The sequence below is a fragment of the Zalophus californianus genome, chromosome 14, assembly GCF_009762305.2.
Source record: "Zalophus californianus isolate mZalCal1 chromosome 14, mZalCal1.pri.v2, whole genome shotgun sequence".
In the NCBI taxonomy this organism is placed as follows: Eukaryota; Metazoa; Chordata; class Mammalia; order Carnivora; family Otariidae; genus Zalophus; species Zalophus californianus.
In genome coordinates, this window is record NC_045608.1 from 31378739 (window position 1) to 31403250 (window position 24512).

At 42.8% G+C, this 24512-nt stretch overlaps 1 protein-coding gene and 1 pseudogene across 3 annotated transcripts in view; one reads left to right on the forward strand and one right to left on the reverse strand.

The window, feature by feature from the left end:
- The window catches only part of AFG3L2 (AFG3 like matrix AAA peptidase subunit 2), a 51208-nt gene that overhangs the window by 18108 nt on the left and 8588 nt on the right, over positions 1-24512 (forward strand). For 2 of the 3 annotated variants that reach the window (XM_027577091.1, XM_027577093.1), the window contains 9 exons: positions 93-167; positions 3456-3580; positions 5362-5635; positions 6825-6962; positions 9540-9693; positions 17577-17684; positions 17783-17908; positions 20078-20188; positions 22808-22923. In XM_027577091.1, coding sequence (XP_027432892.1) covers positions 93-167; positions 3456-3580; positions 5362-5635; positions 6825-6962; positions 9540-9693; positions 17577-17684; positions 17783-17908; positions 20078-20188; positions 22808-22923 — 1227 coding nt within the window. The remainder of the gene's footprint in view (positions 1-92; positions 168-3455; positions 3581-5361; positions 5636-6824; positions 6963-9539; positions 9694-17576; positions 17685-17782; positions 17909-20077; positions 20189-22807; positions 22924-24512) is intronic. The other variant, XM_027577092.1, reaches the window with a different exon arrangement.
- Positions 9714-12151, reverse strand: LOC113913106 (annotated as a pseudogene).

Consider the following 24512-nt stretch of genomic DNA (forward strand, 5'->3'; position numbering starts at 1 on the left):
AAATACCATGTGCAGTTTTAATGTGCTTGAGAGAATATCTCAAGTCGTTTCTGTAAATTTGTGTCTAAATATTTAACTTTTTAAAATTCCAGGTAGACAGACTGGAAGTCGTCAACAAGCGTTTTGTTCGAGTGACTTTTACACCAGGAAAAACTCCTGTTGATGGGGTAAATGATTTTATTAATTGATGTGGATTAGCTATAAATTAACTTTTCAGATTTAGAGTTGAAAAGCAAGCATTCCTCACATTGCAGTAGCTCTGTGCACTGGGGATACCAGAATTAGGCAGCACAGCACTTGCAAATTTCACTAACATCGGTAAGAATGTGAACGCTGTGTATGTAGTTGTGTTACGAAGACTAGGTCAGTTTTGGTTTGGTTTTTGGTAATCATTTGGCTGTACATTTAGGAAACCGTGAAATCCCAGTTTTCAGTGTTCTGATATCGTCTGTGATTTTTCAAGACTGAGAAAACAGTTGTTTGGTTAGGGAAAAACTGTTAAATCTGCATTGCTATATTTTGAGGTAGCTTTTTTCTAGTTGGTTTAAGAAGCATTCTGATCATATCTCTCCCAGCTGTTATGTGATACTGGATTATTTTAATTTACATTTCTTTTCCCATTTCAAAAATAGTATGTGTATCCAGTCCAATCAGTTTGAACTCTATTCCAGATACCCTAGACTGGGTTGAGGGGATTGTGGGGGAGGGCAGCAGAGGGGCAAATGAGGTTCCCAGGGGATCCCCAGCCTTTCCCAGGCCTGCCCCCGAGGACTGTCCCTAGTCCCTTGGTGTCCTGCTATCTTACCACCCTCCCCCAGGGCCAGACCTCTTTACCAGGTTGCATCCCTCCTTCCAGATGATTTTGCTTAACGGTTTCCTAGTCATCCTGCCTGGATGGGGCAACATTTAAGGAAAACTAGAACTGATGGTGACCACCTCTGTCTGAAGCACATCAGTAAATAGAGGAGTATCTGTAAAGCTGTGTAGCTCTGGTATTTCAGTCACTTGTTGGAGTGAGTTCTTTTACCTGCCTTCATTTCTGCCCCCCTCCCCACTGTCTTTACCTTTTATGATGAAATGTTCATTAATAACCACGCTACTTTTTTTTTCCCCAGAACTATTCCTCAGAGTTTTAGTGCTGGAAATTAAATTGGCACTCCCTTTCAAGAGGACAATTTGGCAGTGTATATCAGCAGTTTTGAAAGTACGCACACACTCAGTAATGTTGCTTCTAGGACTGTATCCTAGGGAAATAGTTAAGGTTGCATGTAAAGATGTCTATACAAGGATGTCCTCCAAAACATTGTTTCTAGAGTGGAAAATTGGAAATCGATAAATGTCCACAGTAGGCACCTGGTTAATGGTAGGGGTTCCTCATTTCCCTTGCTTTAATCTCGCCGCTAGAGTAGTGGCTCAGCGGGACGGTCCTCTTCCCTAGAGGGCAATTTTTACATCTAGTATTGGCATGCACAAACATTTATATATTGAAATTCATACTATTTTATTATAAATTGTTTTCTTTTTGTTTCTCCTTTCTATTGCAGTTAAGGTTTTATATCAATTTCAAAATTGTGCATGTGTTTCAAGATTGTAAAGGGGATATTATGAAATCTTGAAGGAATGGCATCAAAATTGCTAATAGTGTTTGTCCCTGGGTGTTGACGTTACAGATGCTTCTTATTTTCTTTATTTTTATATTTCCTTAGTTTTCTACAGAGGGCATGTTTAATAAAAAACTTCATTTTGAGCTCTCAGAAACAGAAGAGTTTCAGTGTCCTGCTTATAGAGTAGCAATGTTAGTTGTTGCATTGTATAATCACAGGCTTTGGAGTCTGACAGACTCTGCTTCACATCAGTTCTACTCTTTACTATCTATATGGCCTAAGTCCCCTAAACCTGGATTTCTTTATAGCTGAGATCAGAACAGCAATAACAGCTCTTTAGGGTTTAGTGCTAAATGAGATCATGAACCTCAGTGGGGGTGTTCGAACTTCAGTATGTCTAAGAATCACTTGGAGAGCTAGGACCCACCCTCAGAGGCTCTTAACTAGATCTGGTCCCCAAATCTGCTGCTGAGCCTTTATCTGCCCCGAATCTCTAATGTGATTCATGCTGCTAGCACAGTGTCCAGCTGATAGTAGGTGCTAAGTAAGGGAATGCTCAGTCACGTGAGGTCAACCTATTATTGACTTGTTTGGGGGCTTGTAACCACAGGAATTTTGTCGCTTTGACAGTGAACTACTCAGCAAGGACTGTTATTATATAATATAAAACTTAAGAAAAAGTACATGTATTACAAAACTTACTCTCCATCTTTTGTTTTTAGATACTTGGAGAGAAATACCAGAGTGATATCCTCCATTCAGTAGCACTGGTTGGTGGGAGGAATATAGGATGACATGTTACTCTATTCTGTGAATTGTCTTAAGTTTTATATCCTAGATTTATTGTTTTGATTTAAAAAAATCTTTTAAAAGCGATTGCAGGTTTAAGGAGGAACAGGGTCTTTTTGTGCTATAAAATGCAACTACTCACTGAGTGCTTAGCGTGTATATTAGAAACTCAGTAAGTGTGAGTTATTGTGGTAAGTATGTGTGTGGTTGTAGAAGAGAGGCAGTGTGACGTGCCAGTTAGGGTCGCTGGCTCAGGACTGCTTGGGTTCAGATCCAGCCTCTTAACCAGATTTGTAACCATGGGCAAGTGAAGTCACCCCTGTAGTTTTCTCATCTGTGGGGTGATGGGGACGGTAAGAGGGCTGATCTCCACCCAGTAAACAGCTAGAACAACGGGGAATACTTACGTGCTCGAGCTGGTGGGTAAGTAGCCGTTGCCTCAAACCCTTCAGCTGTTCCCCCCTAGGGCCTCAGTAACTCACCAAATCAGGTGAATAGAAGAGTAATGTCTGGCACAGCGAGGTACTCTTCTGTTGTCATTGGGTGGTGGGGGTGCCTTCCTAATGTTCAGATTTTGAATGACTTCTGGTGATAGTACCTACTTCTTAGGGTGGTTCTGAAGATTGAAGGAGTTCATGTCTATAAAGGACTAAGAACGATGCCTGACACTTAGTAAGTGCTCAGTAAACTTTAGCTGTTGTTACTGTGTCACATTAGTTTTTAGGCAGCTGAGACATACGTGGGAAATGAAGAAGAGGAAAAGGACACATATTTATGAAAAGGATTGTCTTTTTAAATAGATTCTTCATTTGTTTGAGTTTATAGTTGTAGAACCACTAAGGAATATTGCTTAAGAAATGCTTATTTGCAAGGATTGCCAGGTGTTCTCATTGAGTGAAACTTAATTGCTGCATCATTAAAACCAGTCTTTTATTATTGTTGGGTTTTTTTTTTCAATTTCTGAACTTTCAGTATTTCTGAGAAATTCTTTAAAAGTTGAACCTCCCAGTAAATTAAACTTTGCTTTCATTCTTAGGATATTTTGTTTTTGTGTTTTTATAGCAATACGTCTGGTTTAATATTGGCAGTGTGGACACCTTTGAGCGGAATCTGGAAACCTTACAGCAGGAATTGGGCATAGAAGGGGAGAATCGGGTTCCTGTTGTCTACATTGCTGAAAGTGACGGGTAAGAAGACTGTTGACTGTGCCCTGCACAGCTCACTGTGTGTTCCGTCACCAGGTGGCAAGTTACAGACCACATTCTCAAACAGGCCTTTCTCAGTGTAACCAGACTTCTTGTAAATCGTTGGTAATTTACTGGGTTTTGCTCATGACTGATTTTTCTACACATTTATATTTATCTTTGATTAAGTGATAAATTGGGGTATCACCATCCTTTAGTAGGATTTTAGCATCAAGAGCCCCTGTGTGTGAAAGAGTGACATTGCCGTCTTTTAACCATCATTTACATTTATGTTTCAGAGTTTCCCAAGAATTTTAAGTAACTCTTCCTTTCTTGTCAGAACTTCTTCTCTTAGGGATTATTTGTCTTTAATAAGACCACTTACAAATCTGAGTCTTTCAGGAAGGGCCCATTGATTTCAAGAGTCTCTTGTCTTTCAGTTCTGTGGGGATTATACTGTCTTTGGGTACTCACCTGCATACTACACCGGGGTAGATTTTCTCACAGTCACTTCATTCGAATCGAAGTGTACCTCACTGTAGAGTTACCAGCTCAAGAGCAAAAGTAGAAGGAAATCTTAAATTTTCTGACTACGTAAAAGAGCAGAAAAGCAGATTGCTAGTGTGCTAATCGAGCTGGTAGTATTACTCTGTTTTAGAGACTTTTTTGCATCTCAGTTTGTATAGACCTACAGTCTCCCTCTGTATTTAGATCCAGAGAACTATCCAGGTGGTTTCACATACACTATGTCCCTCTGCCCCTGGGGCTGTCGTATAGTCGGTTAACTTTGCTGCTGAAACGTTACGGAAAATTTTGTTGCACCATTCTTTGAACTTTTACTGTCGGTGTCTATTTTTTTCTCTCCAGAAATAAACCAAAGGTAAAGTTCTCACAGTTCTTGCTGCCTGCTGTAGGGGCATTTAAAATATTGTAACAGATGAAAACTTAGAAAGTTGATCCTGGTTTTGTTTTTTGTTTTGTTTTTTGAGCTAACCTTTGCACAAGGTTTTGATTCAAATTTCTTAGGGTAAGTTCAGCTAAATTGCATTATATTAACCAATGCGAGTATGTATCCATACTCATGATTGTATTGAAATTTACTAAGACAGGCAAAAGGTATCTCCCAGCTTTACGTCCTATCTGAGCAGTGTCCTCCAGAGCAGGCACGAGTTTGAAGGGTAAATGATTGCTCCCCTGGGAGTCAGTCTCTTAAGTCTGCACAAGCTGCACAGAGCGGCCTGTGCAGTGCTCACCAAGAGATAGCTGTCCCCATTGTACACGGGACTTTGGAAGCTGATCTGCTGTTAACTTAGCAAGGATTTGATATTTGGAAGACATCTCTTTAGAATAAGTCAGTGCGTTCCAGTAAGAGAACTGGAATTTTTGCCCAGGCTAACACCAGATCATGTTAAAAATGTTAAAATTTTTAAGTAATTCAAAAGAAATTTCTTTGAACTGCAGATATAATGATAGTAAATTACAGGTGGGTCTGTATTGTGCATAAATGGTGATTATGGGGATAGAAAGAAAATCTCAGTAGACAGCGCATAAAGAACAGCTTTTTCTTTGGTCTCATCTTCTGCAGTTCTGTGTCAGTAATATCAAGGCACTAGGATTCTCTTTGTGCCTCAGACAAAATATTAGAATATTCCGGTTTTCTAAAAATAGAAAATCTATACAGTCATATCCTAAGCAGTTACCAAAAAGTATATCTTGCAAAATATTTACAAAACCAAAGTTTAACAGACTTAAAACATGTCAGTATCGTCTGTGGTTTCCTGTAGCTCGTTTCTCCTGAGCATGTTGCCCACGGTGCTCATCATCGCCTTCTTACTCTACACCATCCGGAGAGGGCCTGCAGGGATTGGTCGGACAGGCCGGGGGATGGGTGGACTCTTCAGTGTTGGAGAGACCACTGCCAAAGTCTTGAAGGATGAGATAGATGTGAAGTTCAAAGATGTGGCTGGCTGCGAGGAGGCCAAGCTAGAGATAATGGAATTTGTGAATTTCTTGAAAAACCCAAAGCAATATCAAGATCTAGGAGCAAAAATCCCAAAGGTAAAGTGAACTTTCAGATTATTTTCAACTGATTAACCCAAAAATCTTTTGAATTACTTTTTGATCTCTAAAGTTAAAATTTTAATGAAGTTTGATTACTTATGATAAAGTATTTGTTATTCTCCTTCTATCTTACCAGTCTGCTTTTTACTCCAGGGTTTTTTCAGGTCATTTATTCTGTAGGAATGTTTTTGCTTGCATATAGTGTGTATGTTCCTGGAAAGATTTGTGTTCTCTCCCCTTGGAAGCCTTCCCTGATTTGCCTTTCTTCTCCCTCCAGTCAGATCTAGATAACCCATCTCTCACCAAGTGTGCACCAGAGCATATTGCCCCCTGCTGTTACCCAGTTATCCCTCCCTGAGCAAATTTGAGCAGACTCTGTGCCTGTGCCTGGGACTCAAGACTCATGGCACAGGATTTGGTGGAGAAGAGATAGACAACACTAATTCTAGCCTCCCCCGCCCCCCCCCTTCAAGGAGACATCCCCATGCCCACTGCTGGCGATGGGCTGGCCTTACTCATCTTTGTATTCTGAGGGCCAGGCTCAGTCATTAAGTAAATGAATCAAGAATGCTTAATTATTTTAAAAATCCATTAATAAAGGAATCCTTTGTAAAGGAAATCATCATTTCCTTGATTTCCATGTCCTGACTGTATTGGATAAAAAGTCATATTTGATAATTTTGTAATTTGCTGTTTGCACATCATGCCTAAGTATCTCCACAACTTAAATAATTATACTGTTTGAGCAAGCACATTTTCTCTTTTTAACTATGTTCACAATTGGTCATTAGATTTTTACTTCATTTGTGAAATTTTAAAGGGAAGAAAGCAAAATGTAACTTGGGAATGTGTTGTTTTGTGTCTCCTTGACTTATCTAATTAAACCTTGGTTGGTTTATTAGTAGATATTCAGCTTAAGTCTAGAGGTCTGAAAAGCAACACTAAAAATCTTATTAAATAAGCGAAGTATTTAAGATTTCACATTCTTACTAAATTTTTAAAAAGTCTCTAATAATCCTTTTCTTACTAATATAAAAATGTTTTGCCATAGTTCAGATGTTTAAGGAACATTTAGTATATGTCAATAGAGTTTTAGACAGGTTTTTATCTCAGAATTGTTTATGGATATGCAATTTACTTTTCTGAAATTCTAGTTAAAGATACTTTTCCTTTTTTATATCTGAAGGGTGCCATTCTCACTGGTCCTCCAGGCACTGGAAAGACACTGCTGGCTAAGGCCACAGCTGGAGAAGCTAACGTCCCTTTCATCACCGTTAGTGGATCTGAGTTTTTGGAGATGTTTGTTGGTGTGGGTCCAGCTAGAGTAAGTCTTTTGTTCTGTTAGGATGGCACAGCTTCCATCCTCTCCCCCTGAACTTCCCCCCAAATATGGAGTTGCTAAAGATGGCCCTGGCCATCTATGCAGTCTGTTAATCGGGTTGTCCTTTTGTCATTGAGTTGTGAGAGTTCTTTGTATATTCTGGATACTAAATTCTAATCAGATACGTTATTTGCAAATAATTTCTCCCATTCTGTGGTTTGCTTTTTCTCTTTCTTGATAGTGAAGTACAAAGGATTTAATCTTGATGAAGACCAGTGTATCCATTTTTTTTTTTGCCATTGCTTGGACTTTGGTATCCTATCTAAGAATCTGTCACCAAATCCAAGGTCATAAATACTTACTCCCACGTTTTCATCTAAAGGTTTTATAGTTTTAGCTCTTACATTTAGGTCTGTGATCCATTTGGAGTTAATACGGCATAAGGTAAGGGTCCATCTTCACTCTTTCACATGTGTGTATCCAGTTTTCCCAGCACCATTTGTTAGATGATTTTCCCATTCAATGGTCTTGGCACCCTTGACCATAGATAGATACACGGGTTTATTTCTGGACTCTCAATTCTATCCTTTTGACCTATATGTCTGCCTTTTTTTTTTTTTTTTTTTAAAGATTTTATTTATTTATTTGACAGAAAGAGACACAGCGAGAGAGGGAACACAGGGGGAGTGGGAGAGGGAGAAGCAGGCTTCCCACAGGGAGCCCGATGCGGGGCTCGATCCCAGGATCCTGGGATCATGACCTGAGCTGAAGGCAGATGCTTAACAACTGAGCCACCCAGGCGCCCTTATATGTCTGTCTTTATACCATTACTGCAGTCTTGATTACTGTTGCTTTGTAGTAAGTTTTGAAATCAGGAAGTGTGAGTATGGATTAATTTTTAAAGCAGCACTTAAATTTTTACTCTTGTGTATTTCATTAAATGTTGACTTTTTTTTAACACCTCAGAGAGGTAAAGTGCTATCACAGTTGCTTTTCCAGACATCAGGATATAGCATACAATCAATAACTAGGTGTTGTGTCATTAACTGGCAGCATTTTTTTTTTTTTTGGTCAATGGCAAATGTATTAATGATGTGTCATACCACTGATGGCATCTTAGGTAGAGTAGGTGGATTCATGAGTCTTGTCAGGCAGCTAGGGGAGTCTGAAGGAGTTAAGTGTTCATGATGTTGGACTGTGGAATCTAATATGGGTGGGAGCTGTGGGGGTGACTGAAGACAGAGGGGCTGTGGGTCGTGGGAAAGCAGTGAATCTAATGGGGTGGAGACCTAAGAGGAGCCAGCTGTCAGAGAGGCTTGAGCCCGTGAGCAGGCTAGACCGACAGAAGAGGGTCAGAGTAGACTGGAAAGCTGGTTATGTAGGGAAACGTTGGCAGAGCGGAACAGAAGGTGATTGAAATAGGTGCTCCAGGGGACCGACCAACCAGGAACCACTAGGAAAATAGTGTCCAGTGGGGGTGGGGTGGAAGAGTGGGAAATCAGGCCCAAGGAGTACTGCAACAAGGAGGGTGATGTGTCTACCCCACGGTGAGAGCCTCTTGAGCAGGGGTTTTCCAGCAGAATTATTTTGGCAGTAGTCATGGCATGTGAGGGAGACTTCAACTCCCATGGGCCCTGAGGGAAAGACAAAAACCCCTTCTAGTTGAGAGCTTTGCGGGGACAGACAAATTTGAGTTCAGGCAAGAGGGTGAAGGAGGTATTTAGGAAAGAGTGAGAGGGTGGGGGTCCGTTGATCACAGATCTGGAGTTCAGAGGGGGAGACCCTGAAGGGACATGGGCTACCCTAGAGGATGTGTTCAGAGAAGTATAGCAGTGAAAACCTGCAAGTCCAGGCAGGAAGGGTGACAGGGAGACTTGGACTTTGGTGAGTGAGGTGAAGAGGGATGTGAGGCATAGGAGATTGTTTCTGGATCTTAGTATGAGACTCGGAACTCTTCGCTGGTGGCAAGGTATGGGGACGGCCAGTCCTTCAGCCCGCTGAGCCAGTGGCCTGAGGGGACATGGGTGGTAGGACGGGATGTCGGTGCGGGGGCCTCCTGCAGCAGCAGGTCTGGGGGTAGGGGCACTGTCTGTCAGGGCTCTGCGGCGGTCGGTGTGCGGGCGCGGGCATGTACCACCGCCGCCTCCCTTTGCTGCGCGGGCATGTACCGCCTCTGCCTTTCAGTGAGTGTCTGCTTGTTAACAGCTGCCTTGGGCATGAAATGCAAACCCCAGAGTAGTTTGAACTTTTAAACTGACTATAAAGTTTACGGTTCTACAGTGTTCTCTTTTTATAGGGCAAAAATGTGTAGCATTAATAAGTTGCTATAAAAAGTAGCAGATATTGTTAGTCTTATGATATATACAGTAACTTATTACAGAAATAATGTTTGCTCACCTTAAATCAGTTACCCACCAACTTCATTTGTCACCTCCTTGCTTATAACTTTTTAAATACGTACTGTACAGTACAGTATGTAACAAAAAGATTTCCTATTGGATGGAAGTATGATGCTTATTTTAGTAGGAGGAAAATAATATTCACTTGTCAAGTGACTCTAATGTATGTATTTTTATTCAGGTCCGAGACTTATTTGCCCTTGCTCGCAAGAACGCCCCCTGCATTCTCTTCATTGATGAGATAGATGCCGTGGGAAGGAAAAGAGGAAGAGGCAACTTCGGGGGACAGAGTGAGCAGGAGAATACACTCAATCAGCTGCTTGTGGAAATGGATGGTGAATATTCAAGTCTTTTGTATTCTATTTTTTTTCTTGGTGTGGAACATTTAGTCCATGAAACACTCAAAGTTTAGGTCAGTGGGAAATAATTGTAATCAAAGGATTGTACATTTTTTTCCCCACATATCTTACTTTATATTAGTAAATGACATTGTAATCCATTTCACTAATGGATTGCAAAAATATTTGCAAGAAAATATTAAAATAACTCAAACACAAAAGGCAAGATGCGGTAAAATAAACTTTTTTTTTTTCAGAAATCTCTACTCCAGTGCCCACTGTACACAAGAGAGAATCAAAACAAATAAATAACAAAGATTCCCCCCGCCACTGATCACAAGTTTCCAAAGAATTGGAGAAGGGGAAACAAACGGGGTGAAAATGGTGGTATGAAAGGGAATGGATGTTAGCAGCACTGCTTCAGTAACCAGTCTGTTCTGAATGACATAATCCTCTCTTAGATGTGATAAATTCTGAACAAAGCTTAAACTTTAGGATATTCCTTGAACTGAAATTTAAAAATACCTTGACAGTGAAAGCTGCTCCTTCACTAAATTTAGTAAGAGCCTCTTTCCCCACAAACCACTGATGTGAACAGAAACCTGCTGTGGCATTAAACACTGTTTCAGGATCTCTTCCATCCTTTCGTGAAAGCTTCAGAAAAGTCATCCTTAGTCTGCACTGAGACGGGAACAGATGGACCAGATTTGGGAGCTGCTTTGGCTAGAGGCACAGCAGAATCATCCTCTGACTTTCTTTGGGGAGCAGCAGTGGCTCCTTTATCCTCCTGATGTACCCTCAATGCAGTGGGCATGAATCGAGTAATCTCTGCCTTGGGATTAGTGATCTATGGCTTGGCACTGATGGTTGTCGTGGCTTTCTTCTCAGTGGGGGCTGCGCTTGTATCATCCGCCTCGGGTCGCTGAATTGTCAGGTGGAGAACTTAACACCCCCTGGGGTCAGCAAGGGAGCTGGTGGGAAAAAGTGGGGCAGGTCCAAGTGGAGGCACCAAAGGTGGGCACTTCTGCCGGGACGAGGTGAAGGGATACCCGGAGGTGCAGGGAGAGGTAGCCTTGGTGAGGGTCCCCAAGGAGAAGGAGGAGGGCCAGGAGGCCGACCTGGAGGTGGACCTGGGGGAGGGCCAGGGGGGTTGGTCTGGTGGTGGGCCTTCAGGCAAAAGTCAGGGTGAAGGTCCTCGGAGTCCCGGCATTCCAGGTGGTCTCAGGAGTGTAGGCGCTCCCAGAGGTGGTCCTGGTGTGGGAGGTGCTTGGATCTGAGAAAGAGGAACAGACTGGGGGGCGGGGGGAGAGGCTTGCTGCTGTGAAGAAGTAGTAGATGTGTCATCAGAAAGAGAGTCGTCTTTCTGCCATTTTTGTGATTGCTTTTCTGCTTCACAATCATTAGAATCCTCTTTGTCATCATCCTCTGAAAATTCTTCTACTTCTCGTCCCTCCTCAGGGATTTCCTAACCTGCCATTCGAAGCATCATGGCTTGAAGAGGGAGTCAGCTCCTTCATGTTCTTTTTCTTCCTTGATTTTCCAGGCATATCTGTAAATCTTACACTCAGACCTGACTTTTTTCCTTCATTATTGTCTCTGTTGTCATCATCATGGTGCACGAATTCACCCCCTTCACTCTCTCCATCTGATCTGTCAGTGTCACTGTCATCAGTATGGTCATCATGCTTATCTTGATCCAGTCATCTTCACTTGTGCTGGAAACACCATCATCATGAGCCCGTTGAGCATTCCAGGCTATATAACATGTCTTCATCCTGCCTACAAGGGGGAAGCTCTAGGGCAGAGCCCCTTTTATGGCCATACATTTGCAAGACTTGAGGAGATGGTAGACTGCGGGGGACCAGGAGGTTTTCTGCCAGGGGGCAAATGTGACACACCATGTCCAAGAAGAGGAAGTATAGAAACTGCCTGTGTTGGAGGCCCATAGGCTGAGGTCTTTTTAAGGAAGGAGGGTGGCTGGGCAGGAAGTGGAATGTCCCGGATCTAGATGTTGGAAGGAGCCTGTGACGTCCCTCGTGGGGAATACTCTCCACTTCCACAGGCTGAGCATTCTGTACAGCGTCAGAATATTGGCTAAGTTGAGCCCTCTTCTACTCATATTCTGCTTCCAGCTTTCTCAATTCTTGGTAAATATCCGGATTCTCATTTTAGTAGAGTCGTAGAATAGTAAGTTCAGAGGTCTCACGCAGCTTTTTACGCTTGTCTTTCAGCACCTTCACATTTAATTGTGGTTGCTGCGCTGGGCTAAACCCCATTTCAGCCAATTTCTCCATGTCCCAGATAATCTGGGATCCTTCATCTTCAAGACTGCAGCTCGTACCATCATGCACTGTTTTTTGTTCTTTAAAAACTCTCCCTTCGGGCTTCTTTTCGGGCTTGGTCTGTGGGGTTCATAAATTTTCCACTCGGTGGATGATGTAGATCTCCATCCCATGTTGACAACTTGTATGGTTTACTTGTATGGTTTTGTTAAAACAAAACAACACTTCTACTGGGCCCCTGGGCCTGCGAGAAGTGGGGAGGGGACGATTCTCGGCCTCTTCTACCTCATGGAGGCCTTCACCTCTGTCTGCCATTCAGCTACCCAGCCACTGCCATCTTGAAGGTCTTTTCGTATTTTAAACTACACTTCGTAATTGTTTTCCATATTCTAAAGTGAGAATCCTTATGCCGGGAGTATAAATTTTTAAAAAGCATTCTCTAAAACAGCCCTTTTTCAAGGCTCTTCTGTACCAGTACAGAGAAGAGCAAAATATTCTTACCTAGCAGAATGCCAGAGCTTAATATTGGTGTTAAGGTTGTGTTTTTACCTGGTATTGAATAAGGGAAAAATTGGTGAAATGATCCACAAAAGAATTATAGTCTCATTCTTTTTTTTTTTCTTTTAAGATTTTATCTATTAGAGAGAGAGCAGGGGGAGGGGCAGAAAAAATCTCAAGCAGACTCTGAGCTGAGCACAGAGTCCAACATGGAGCTCAGTCTCACGACCCTGAGATCATGACCTGAGTGGAAACCAAGAGTCAGATGCTTAACCGACTAAACCACCCCAGTGCCCCTCTTTTTTTTTTTTTTTTTTTAGGATTTATTTATTTTAGCGCATGAGCACGAAGTTGGGGGAAGGACAGAGGGAGATGGAGAGAGACGGTCTCAAGCAGACTCCCTGCTGAGCAGGGAGCCCAACACGGGGCTTGATCTCACAACCCTGAATGACCTGAGCTGAAATCAAGAGTCAGACACTTAACCAACTGAGCCACCCAGGTGCCCCAAGTCTCATTCTTAAAACCATTTATCTTTCTGAAGCATCAGAAAAACCCACACACAACCAAGTGTGGATTTGGCAGATTTTGAATACTCCTACTAAGAGAGTAGCAATCTTTCCGCATTAGTTAGCTTTTTCTTTTATTAGGAAAGCCAGTTTGTAGCATGTAAGAATGCTGCTTGCTGTAAGATACATGGATGCTGTTGTGTGCTCAGAGAGGGTAGTACAATGCTAAGTATTGAACTGCTTTATGTGACCGGGCTGGGCATTGTACCGGCACTCCTTGGAGATATTGCGGCTTCCATTCCAGACCACCGCTGTAAAGTGAATATCATCATAAAGCAAGTTAAATGAATGTTTGGTTTCCCAGTACATATAAAAGTTAAGTTTACATTATACTGTAGTCTAGTAAGTGCAGTATGTGTCTTAAAAAAATGTACATACTTTAATCAAACAATGCTTTATAGCTGAAAATGCTGACGATCATCTGAACTTGCAGTGATTTGTAATCTTTTTGCTGGTGGAGGGTCTTGCCTGTGTTGACAGCTGCTGACTGATCAGGGTGGTGGCTGCTGAAGGCCAGGTGGCTGTGGCAATTTTTAAAATTTATTAGAGAGAGTACAAGTGGGGCAGGAGGAGAGGCAGAGGGAGAAGCAGACTCCCTGTGGAGCAGTGAGCCCCACATGGCTTGATCCCAGGACCCTGGGATCATGACCTGAGCTTCATGAAGGCAGATGCTTAACCAACTGAGCCATCCAGGCGCCCCCTCCCCCCCTTTTTTTAAAGATCTTATTTTTCAGTAATCTCTGCTCCCCTTGTGGGGCTTGAACTCATAACCCCAGTATCAGGAGTCACATGCTCCACCAACTGAGCCAGCCAGGTGCCCTTCTTTACTGCCCTTCAAGAGTCTTCACAGCAAGTTTCCCAGGAATAGATTCCATCTCAAGAAACCACTTTCTTTGCTCATCCATAAGGAGCAGCTCCTCATCCATGAGGGTTTGATCATGAGATCACAGCCATTCAGTCACCTCTACAGGCTCCACTTCTAATGCTGGTTCTCTTGGTGTTCTTACCACATCTGCAGTTACCACCTCCACTGAAGTCCTGAACCCCTCAGAGTCATCCATGAGGATTGGAATCAACTTCTTCCAAACACCTGGCAATGTTGGTATTTTGACCTCTTCCCATGCATCACAAATGTTCTTCATGGGGAGTCCTTCCTACGATCTCTGGCAGCTACAGCCCTGCAAAATGTATTTCTTGAAAAATAAGACTTAAAAGTCCAAATTACTCTTTGATGCATGCAGTACAGAATGGCTGTTATGTTTGCAGGCACGAAACGTTAATCTCAACATCTTCATCAGAGCTCTTGGGTGGCCAGGCATTGTCTGTGATCAGTAATATTGGGAAGGGAATCTTTTTCTGAGCAGCTCTCTCCACCCTGGGCTTAAAATATTCAGTAGACCATGTTGTAAAAAGATATGCTGTCATCAGGCTTTGTTTTTCCATTTCTAGAGAACAGGCAGAGAGATTTAGCATAATTCTTTAGAATTTTCAGAATGGTAAATGAGCACTGGCTTCAATTTAAAGTCACCAGCTGCATTAGCAACAAACGAGAGAGTCAGCCTGTCCTTTGAAGCTTTGTAGGGAAGCATTGACTTCTCCTCTTTAGCTATGAAAGTCTTAGATGGCATCTTCTTCCAATACGAGGCAGTTTTATCTACATCGAAAGGTGTTTAGTGTAGCCACTCTGAACTGTCTCAGCTAGACTTTCTGGATCACTTGCTGCAGCTTCTACATCAGCACTTGCTTCTCCTCTTGCACTTTTATGTCAGCTTCTTTTCTTAAACCTCAGGAACCACCCTGTGGCAGCTTCCAACTTTGCTTCTGCAGCTTCCTCACCTCTCTCAGCCTTCACAGAATTGAAGAGACTTAGGGCCTGGCTCTCGATTAGGCTTTGGCTCAAGGGAACGTTGTTGCTGGTTTGATCTTCTGTCCAGACCACTCAAACTTTCTCTGTATCAGTAATAAAGCTGTTTTGCTTTCTTATCATTATGTATCCACTGGAGTAGCATTTTAATTTTCTTCAGAAACTTTCTCCCTTTGCATTCACTCCTTGGCTAACTGCTTGGCACAAGAGGCCTAGCTTTCAGTCTACAGTGTATCTCACCTTCCAATGTCCCTTCCTTACTGAACTTAATCATGTCTAGCTTTTGATTTAAAGTGAGAGACATGCGACTATTTCTTTCATTTAAACGCTTAGAGGTCTCTGTAGGGTTGTTAATTGGCCTAATGTCAATATCGTGTCTCAGGGAATAGGGATGCCCAAGGACAGGGAGAGAGACAGGGAACACTCGGTCACTGGAGCAGTCAGAACACACACAGTATTTATCAATTAAGTTCACTTATATGGGTGCAGTTTGTGGTGCCCTAAAACGAACATTATAATAACATTAAAGATTACTGATCACAGGTCACCACAACAAATACAATAATGAAAATGGGGTTGCCTGGGTGGCTCAGTTGGTTAAGTGTCTGCCTTCAGCTCCTGGGTTCGAGCCCCAAGTCTGCTTCTCCCTCTGCTCCTCTTTCCCCCTTCCCCCCGCCGCCTATGCATGCTCTCTCTCTCAAATAAATAAATCTTAAAAAAAAATAACAACAAAGCGGGTGCCTGGGTGGCTCAGTCAGTTAAGCATGTGCCTTCAGCTCAGGTCATGATTTCAGATCCTGGGTTCGAAGCCCGCATTGGGCTCCCTACTCAGCAAGGAGTCTGCTTCTCCCTTTGCCTCTCCCCCTGGCTTGTGCTCTCTCTCTTGCTCGCTTGCTCTCTCTCTCAGATAAATCTTTTAAATAATAATGATAAAGAAAATGTTGAGGTATTGCAATTATAATGAAGTATTGCAATAATAATGAAAATGTTGAAGTATTGCGCCAAAATGTGATAGAGACACAAAGTGAGCAAATGCTGTTGGAAAAATGGCACTGATAGGTTTGCTTAACATAGGGTTGCCACAAACCTTCAGTTTGTAAAAAAACACGGTATGTATGGAGTGCAGTAAAGCAGAGCACAGTAAAACAAGGTCTGCCTATATCCAGATTAAGAAGGTAGAGCTCTTCCCTCACTCTGTGGTGGTCAGTCCATGTAGAGCCATATTTGTGGGGTACCAGTACCAAAGCTCTTTTGGGGCCAGGGTCCTGAGGGTGAAGGCTCTGTAGCCAAGGCATTGACATTTGAGAAGTGGCAAATAGAACCAAGCAAGTTGAGCCTGGCTAAGAGGTTGGAGGTGGAGTTTGATACTTGTCATCAAATAATTCAGTGGGTTGTCCTGTGACCCAGGGAGGTTAGACACATTGTTTGCAAATTTAATCTCACTGATTTTATTATTTTTTTAAGGATTTTATTTATTTGTGAGAGAGAGCCAGCAAGCTTGAGCTGGAGGAGGGACAGAGGGCGAGAATCTCAAGCAGACTTTGCACTACTGAGTGCAGAGCCCAACGTGGGGCTCCATCCCAGGACCCTGAGATCATGACCTGAGCTGAAATCAAGAGTCTGACGCTCAACTGACTGAGCCACCCAGGCTCCTCTAATCTCACTGGTTTTAAAACATTTTAAAAATGAAGGCACCTGGGGGCACCTGGGTGGCTCAGTCGGTTAAGTGTCTGCCTTCAGCTTGGGTCGTGGTCCTGGGATCAAACCCCGCCCTGGGCTCCCTGCTCAGTGGGGACTCAGCTTCTCCCTCTCCTTCCGCCCCTCCCCCCACTCATACACTCGCTCTTTCATGCGTGGTCTCTCAAATAAGTCTTTAAAAAAATTTTTTTAGATATTTAAGAAATGGACAACATATTCTCAATTTAGGGTTATATAAATTAAAATCTCTGGTATTTGTGTTGAGAAAAATGATGCTTGGGCTCCTGGGTGGCTCAGTCGTTGAGCGTCTGCCTTCGGCTCAGGTCATGATCTCAGGGTCCTGGGATCAAGCCCCACATCAGGCTCCCTGCTCAGCGGGAAGCCTGCTTCTCCCTGTCCCACTGCCCCTGCTTGTGTTCCCTCTCTCACTGTCTCTCTTTCTGTTGAAAAATAAATAAAATCTTTTTTTTTAAAAAAAAAAGAGGGGCGCCTGGGTAGCTCAAGCGTTAATAAGCGTCTGCCTTCGGCTCAGGTCATGATCCCAGGGTCCTGGGATCGAGTCCTGCATCGGACTCCCTGCTCCACAGGAAGCCTGCTTCTCCCTCTCCCACTCCCCCTGCTTGTGTTCCTGTTCTTGCTTTCTCTCTCTCTCTGACGAATAAATAAGTAAAATCTTTAAAAAAAAAAAAAAAAAGTGATCCTTAAGGGGGGACGCCTGAGCGGCTCAGTCATTAAGTGCCTGCCTTCGGCTCAGGTCATGATTCCAGAGTCCTGGGATCGAGCCCCGCATCTGGGCTCCCTGCTCATCAGGAAGCCTGCTTCTCCCTTCCACTCCCTGTGCTTGTGTTCCCTCTTTTGCGGTCTCTCTCGCTCTCTCTGTAAAATAAAATAAAATAAAATAAAAATAAAATAAAATAAAATAAAAGCTTTATTAAAGCTTTAAGTCTTGCATTTTTGTTATTGTCTCTTTAGGTTTTAACACAACAACAAACGTCGTCATTTTGGCAGGCACCAATCGACCAGATATTCTAGATCCAGCACTGATGCGGCCAGGGCGCTTTGATAGGCAAATCTTTATTGGTGAGATGATCTTCATTGGGTTCAGTCCAGTTCTTTTGAGGAGAGATGTAACTGTTTCACCGTGATTTTTTTCCCCCCCTTAAAAATAATTTCTCAAGGACCACCTGACATAAAAGGAAGAGCCTCTATTTTCAAAGTTCATCTCAGACCACTAAAACTGGACAGTGCCCTGGAAAAGGAGAAACTGGCAAGAAAACTTGCATCCTTGACTCCAGGGTTTTCAGGTGAGTGGAACAGAGCCTGCTATCTGTTAGAAGTCCTTTAGGTCAGTGACATTTGCCAGGTACCAGTTTACTTTTACCTCTCACCTTGGGGCCTCTTCAGTATATTTTTTTACCTTTTTATTGTAGGAAATTTCACACATCTACAGAAGTTAAGAAAATAGTATAATGAACCCCTCTGCATGCATCACCTAGCTTCAGGAACAATTACTAATTCATGTTGAACCTTCATATATACCCTACCCTCTTCCTCCTGCCTCTCAGTTATTTCTGTGTGGGTTTTAGTTGTTAAGATTGATTTATTTGTTTGAGAGAGAGTGCACATAAGCCCTTGGTTGAGTGGGCAGGGGGCAGGCAGAGGGAAGAGAGAATCTCAGGCAGACTCCCCAAAGAAATCAGAACCTGCCATGGGGCTGGATCTCATTGCCCTGAGATCGCGACCTGAGCTGAAATCAAGAGTCGGACACTCAACCAACTGAGCCACCCAGGTGCCTCGTGAGGTTTTTTTTAAACAAGTCTATTGAGACAAAATTCACATACCATAAAATTTATCTGTGAATTGTACAAGTGTACGCTTCAGTGGTTTTCAGTATATTTACAGGGTTACACTGTAACTACTGTAGTCTAATTTTAGATCATTTTCATCACCCCAGAAGAATCCATTAGCAGCCACTCCCTCCACCCCTAGCCCTGGGCAACCCCTCACCTACTTTCTGTTTCTATAGATTTTCCTATTCTGGATATTTCATATAAAAAGAATTATGTAACGTGATCTTTTCTGCCTGGCTTCTTTCACTCAACATAGTGTTTTCAGAGTTCGCCCGTGTTGCAGAATGTGTCAGCACTTTATTCCTTTTTCCAGCTGGATAATGTTCCATTGTGTGGATAGACCGCATCTTCATTCATCATTTGGGTTTCCATCTTTTGGCTATTAGAGATAATGCTGCTATGAACGTCTGTGTATAGATTTTCATGTGGACATATGTTTCAATTCTCTGGTTATATACCTAGGAGTAGTGCTGCTGAATCACTTTTTGAAAAAGTGATTTTCCGAAGTGGCTGTGCCATTTTACATTCTCGCCAGCAGTGTATGTGGGTTCCAGTTTTCCACATTCTTGCCAATGCTTGTCATCGCCTGTCTTTGTGACTGTAGCCACCCTGGTGGTATCTCATGGTTTTGATTTGCATTTCTCTAATGACTAGTGATGTTGAGCATCTTTGCATATGCTTATTCCAAGAGTTTTTAAATGGAAAATGTGAGGCTTTCTTAAAAAGGAACATTTGGAAAGTCTAAGAGGATTATATATATAAGTGTATGGTTAGAAGAAGATAGGCATCTTAAATGTCCCAGGGTCCTAACTTTACTTGTTTTCTATCTTTGGACTTTGGAATTTATAACATTTCAGTGTTTATTGAGTACATACATGTGTTATCGCTTATTTGAGTTACCATATATTTTATCTGAAAAGTGAATTTAAAGAGACTTATGGGGGTGCCTGGGTGGTTCAGTCGGTTAAGCACCTGCCTTTGGCTTAGGTCATGATCCTGGGGTCCTGGGATCGAGCCCCACGTCGGGCTTCCTGCTCAGTGGAGAGTCTGCTTCTCCCTCTTCAGCCCACCCCCTGACCCCTGTTCGTGCTCGCTCTCTCTCTCAGATAAATAGATAAATAAATCTTAAAAAAAATAAAGAGACTTATGGATCTAGAAAGCATTTGGCAAGCTTCACATATTTAATTTTTGTTATTTAACTGAATGCACTGAGTTATTTTAATGCTTATGTTTTTCATTATATTTCAGCATGTTGCCTAATACCCGCATTAGTCACTCTCCCAGCAGAGCTCATAGAACTAAGTTAATTAATGGGCATTTTTAAAGACTGCCTTAGTTCACTGTTACATGAACCATATTGCCTATAAAGGTAGCTGCCCATAATTTATCTCCTTACTACTACTAATACTTGCATCTTAGTTCAAAGGGCCAGGATTGTACCAGGTTGCTACTGAATGCTAGAACAGCTTAGGGTTATCATGAATCAAACTGAATTATGTTACACTAAACCCTTATTCAGTCTACCTGCTGGTTGAGAAACTGTGGATATGGTCATCCATAATGTGTGACTAATCAGTTCAAGTATATTTGGTGGGTAAGCTGTTCTGTACATTCATTTTGTAGGAGCTGATGTTGCGAATGTCTGTAATGAAGCGGCTCTGATTGCTGCGAGACACCTTTCAGATTCCATAAATCAGAAACACTTCGAACAAGCTATCGAGCGAGTGATTGGTGGTAAGCAAACTGAATGTAACTCAAGTCAGAAGGTTGATGAAATGAGTTTGAGGCCATGGGTTTCTCTGTTTTGGCAAGATCTAGAAGCAAAGAAAAGTCTGTCCACCCAGCCTGGGGTTACCATGCACCTGCTGTGTTCCCTCAGTGCTGTGAGGCGCCCCCCCACCCCCCTCAGCCATGGTCTTGGGGAGATGGATGCTGTTGATTTGGGTGAGTCTGAGACAGACAGCATCCCACACCGTGCCTCACTCACATGGGCAGCAAGCAGCAAGGTGTCTTCCCCTGAATTATACCAGTCTAGTGTTTTGAAAATGCTCACAACCTTCCTGTTTCCAAAAATTGTATTGCATGAATTAAATGTGCTCTCTGCTTGGTAGAGGTGATGGATAAACAGCTGTTGTAACAGCTGGTTAGCTAGGAAATGCTCACCCCACAAGCACAGTTGGGAAAATATATAACATGTTTTCCTTGTTTTCTAGGGAGCTTATAATTTAACACCCATAAAAAGGTAACTAGCAATTCCAGAACTTGGGCATTCAAAGAAGGGAAGGGTGCTGTGGTCAGGCAGGGCTCTACAGAAGAGGCGGGATTTAAACCAGCCTCAATTGAAAGAGGAGGTTGGTGTCCCAGTGGCAGGAACAGAAGGTGCTTGGTAGCAGTGTTAACACCCTGTGTTTCAGGGAGGGAAAGTAAACCAGTCAGATTCAAGTTCCTTTGGGAAATAAGGCAAAGCTGGAAATAATTGCTTAAGTCTCGATTTTAGAAAGCCTTGAATGTTAAGCTCAAGGGCTTTTTAAACTGTTGAACTGTGGCCAGTATTGAACGTGGGATTTTTCTTGAGTCATCGAGTAGCGTGATAATCAGTGATGAAGAAGATGGAAGCATCAGAAGGCAGAGAACCCTGTAGTCATTAATGTGAGATAGTGGATTTTAGCTTAAGTAGTCCCAGTGGTAATAGGCAAAAACAAAACCGGACAGCCTTACATGCCTTGGGAAGAACAGGGTGCTTCAAGAGGCAGCTGGCTGGGCAGAATTTGAGACGGGGCGAGCTATCCATGTGGAACTCTGCAGCACCACCGTGCCACAGGCTGTGGTTCCCGTGGTGTGGAGGTGGGTGAGAGGGCTCCGGGAGCCAGGCCCGCAAAGTGCATCGAGTTCAGACAAGGAATAGATGCCATTAAAGGAAACCCAGGAGGTTACCAGAGATAGAAGATAAGGGCAAAGACACGTTTATAAAGCACTTGTCAGCAGGATCAAGTGATGCTAGAGGCTAGTATAGCAATGTGTTTAACCTGGATTAGGTGTTACATCAATAACCCTTGAACAAATGAATAGACTACTTATTCTAGAAATTTGTTACTGAAAGGAAAAAAATCTAAGATGATAGAGTTGTAAGTGGAATTAAAGCAATTCACTGTAGAGGCAGGTGAAAGCTGCATGTCTGTGCCTTTTAGGTGAGGCAACAGTCAGTGCTCAGTGTGAAAGACGTCAGGGTGGCACATCCAGGAGGGGTCCTCGCTCTGAGGTACACAGACACTTACCTGCTCACAGCTCAGCTACTGTAAACCAGCTACGAGCAGTTGGTCTGTAGTAAGCATACTGGGAAAATGAAAACTTCCAGGGATCAAATGGGGGGAGGGGGGTCAGGATTCTTGTTTTCTCATATAAGCAAGAACTGCTCAACTCTTCTTACTAACTCACCCTCTGTAAATCTCCACCCTTCCAGCTCTGTTACTGTCTTGGGTTATGTCATTGGGAACATAGCACTCTTTTTTTTTTTTAAATCTTTCAGACTCATTAATATGTTACCATTTGAGAAATTCTCTCAGATGGGTTACCTTGAACACAACAAAACTCCTTTTGTCACAGTGTGACGAACTATGGAGTTCGTTTCTGTGGTACAAAGGGGCAAAGGAGGTTTAGTATCCACCTTGATCCAGGCCAGAGAAGACTTGTACTTGGACTAGGGGGTCCCCCAGCTGTGTAGTCAACACATGGGCCCAACACAGGGGCATCTCTTGGATTTATTTTCTCAGGTCTACCCTGCTGCTAGCTCTTGGAACCCCCCGGGCCAGTTGATTAGTGTGCTGGGTGCTGTAGCATTGGCCTAGCCAACTCGCTGGCGAGGTATTTTCACATCTTCAAACAGCTCCGTTCCTCCTCTCTTGTATGCTTTCCATCAGGAACAGATAGCAGGCAGTTTCGTGCATGTTTGTTTACCCAGTGCTTGAGAATTCCAAGTACCTGGATTATAAAAAGGAGATCATTCCACATCTCTTTGTCTTTTCTGAATTTTATGTTTTAAATTGACCTAAGTGCTGAATTTTATTTTGTATTTCTGTTTCCCAAAACAAGATATATGGCTCAAAAGACTGGGAGAGTTAGAGTTAGAGAGTTAGTAGACCTGGAGGTAATGAATGCATTTTGCAAGTAGCTGGGTATACTTTGGAGTTGGTCCTTAACTTTTAGTCTGACCGTGGTTGGGAATTTCCGAATTATAGGCAGCTTAGTCTCTAAGTCACCTTTTAGATAAGGCATGTGTAGATTGTATAACTGTCTTTTTATGTCAGTGCCACTGAGACAGTGGTTTTGATTTTAACTTGTTATTATTTTGTATAGGCTTAGAGAAAAAAACCCAGGTTCTGCAGCCCGAGGAGAAAAAGACTGTGGCTTACCATGAGGCAGGTCATGCAGTTGCCGGGTGGTATCTGGAACATGCAGACCCACTCTTAAAGGTAAAGCAATTTGTGTTGAACAGTAGGCAAGCCAACTGATCCTGTGAGCAATTACTTAAGGAGAAAATTGCATTCCCACAAAGGACAGGTATATAAAATTTGGTCAAGACGTCTGGTAATGATGGTGGGATGAAAAGGTTTTGGAAACCCTCCTGCAAAGAAGTTACAAAGTTTGGAAAGAAAGCTTCTATTTAAAGGGACCGAACAGTGTCCAAAGCAGACCAAAGCTGGAGGAGAATTTTCCTTTTGAAAAGCAGTAGCTGCAATGGGTTAGAATTGGGAGTTCGTGGCTTCCTTGCCTGAGGGTTTTTTCTATAGCCACAGTGATGGAAAAGGCTGGTCTATCATATTGAGGTAGCAGAGGAAAGAATTCGGGATTTGAAGAATATTGGAAATTTAACAGGAAAATCCTGGAAGCAAGAAAGCTACAGAGGAATGAGACCCAAGTCCAAGTAGAAATTCCTCGGCTCCCTGGCTGACCACTAAACTATGCCTGCACAGGAAGACCCCAGAGAGCCTGGCAAAAATAAAAAGAGACCAAAGGGAAATCTCCTGAAAGATGGGTGCATCAAGTGAGATTGGTAAATTTTTGCTTTTTCAGCTGAGTGCAGTCCCCAGACTGGTGCAGCACGAACAACAGGAAGCCGCAATCTGATTTGCAATGTCAGGGGACCACTGGAAATGGAGGGGGATCCCCTGAAGCAAGGGAACCACAGAGAAGATAACATTAAGTGTGCAGAAAACATCCTGGATAGGGGTGCCTGGCTGGCTCAGTCAGTAGAGGATACCACTCTTCTTGACCTTGGGGTCATGAGTTCAGGCCCCACGTTGGGGTAGGGTTTAAAAAATAAATAAATAACCACCCTAGATAATCTACAGAGAAGCCACTAGAACCAATAGGTGAAATTAGCAAGGTTACAGAATTCAGGATCCATATACAAAAATCAATTTATTTCTGTATATTAGCAATGAACAATTAGAAAATAAAATTTTAAAAATTCAATTTCATTTATAACAGCATCCAAAAACACGAAACATGTAGGGGTACATTTATTGAAGTACTTGTAGGATCTGTACACTGAACGAAACAAGACCTAAATAAAAATAGAGATACAGGGACCCCTGGGTGGCTCAGTCAGGTAAGTGTCTGCCTTCAGCTCAGGTCATGATCCCAGGGTCCCGGGATCGAGTCCCGCATCAGGCTCCCTGCTCAGCGGGGAGTCTGCTTCTCCCTCTGCCCCTCCCCCTGCTCTCGTGCTCTAACTCTCTGTCTCTCTCTTAAAAAAAAAAAAATAGAGATATACCGTGTCCCTGCAATTTTATGATCATCGTTCTCCCCAGATTCATGTGTAGTTTCAGTGCAATCTCTGTGGTAAACATAGCCAACTTGTTTTGTAGAAATTGATAAGCAGATCTAAAATTTGTATGGAAGTCAGGTCAACTAGGGAATAGCCAGAACGGTGAAGTTCGAAGGGGTTACACTGCCAATTGTAGACCTTGTATATAGCTACAGTAATGAAGACTAGTACTGCAGAAGGGGCTAAACAGACCAGTGGGATGGAGTGGGGCCCGGAAATAGACCCTCACAC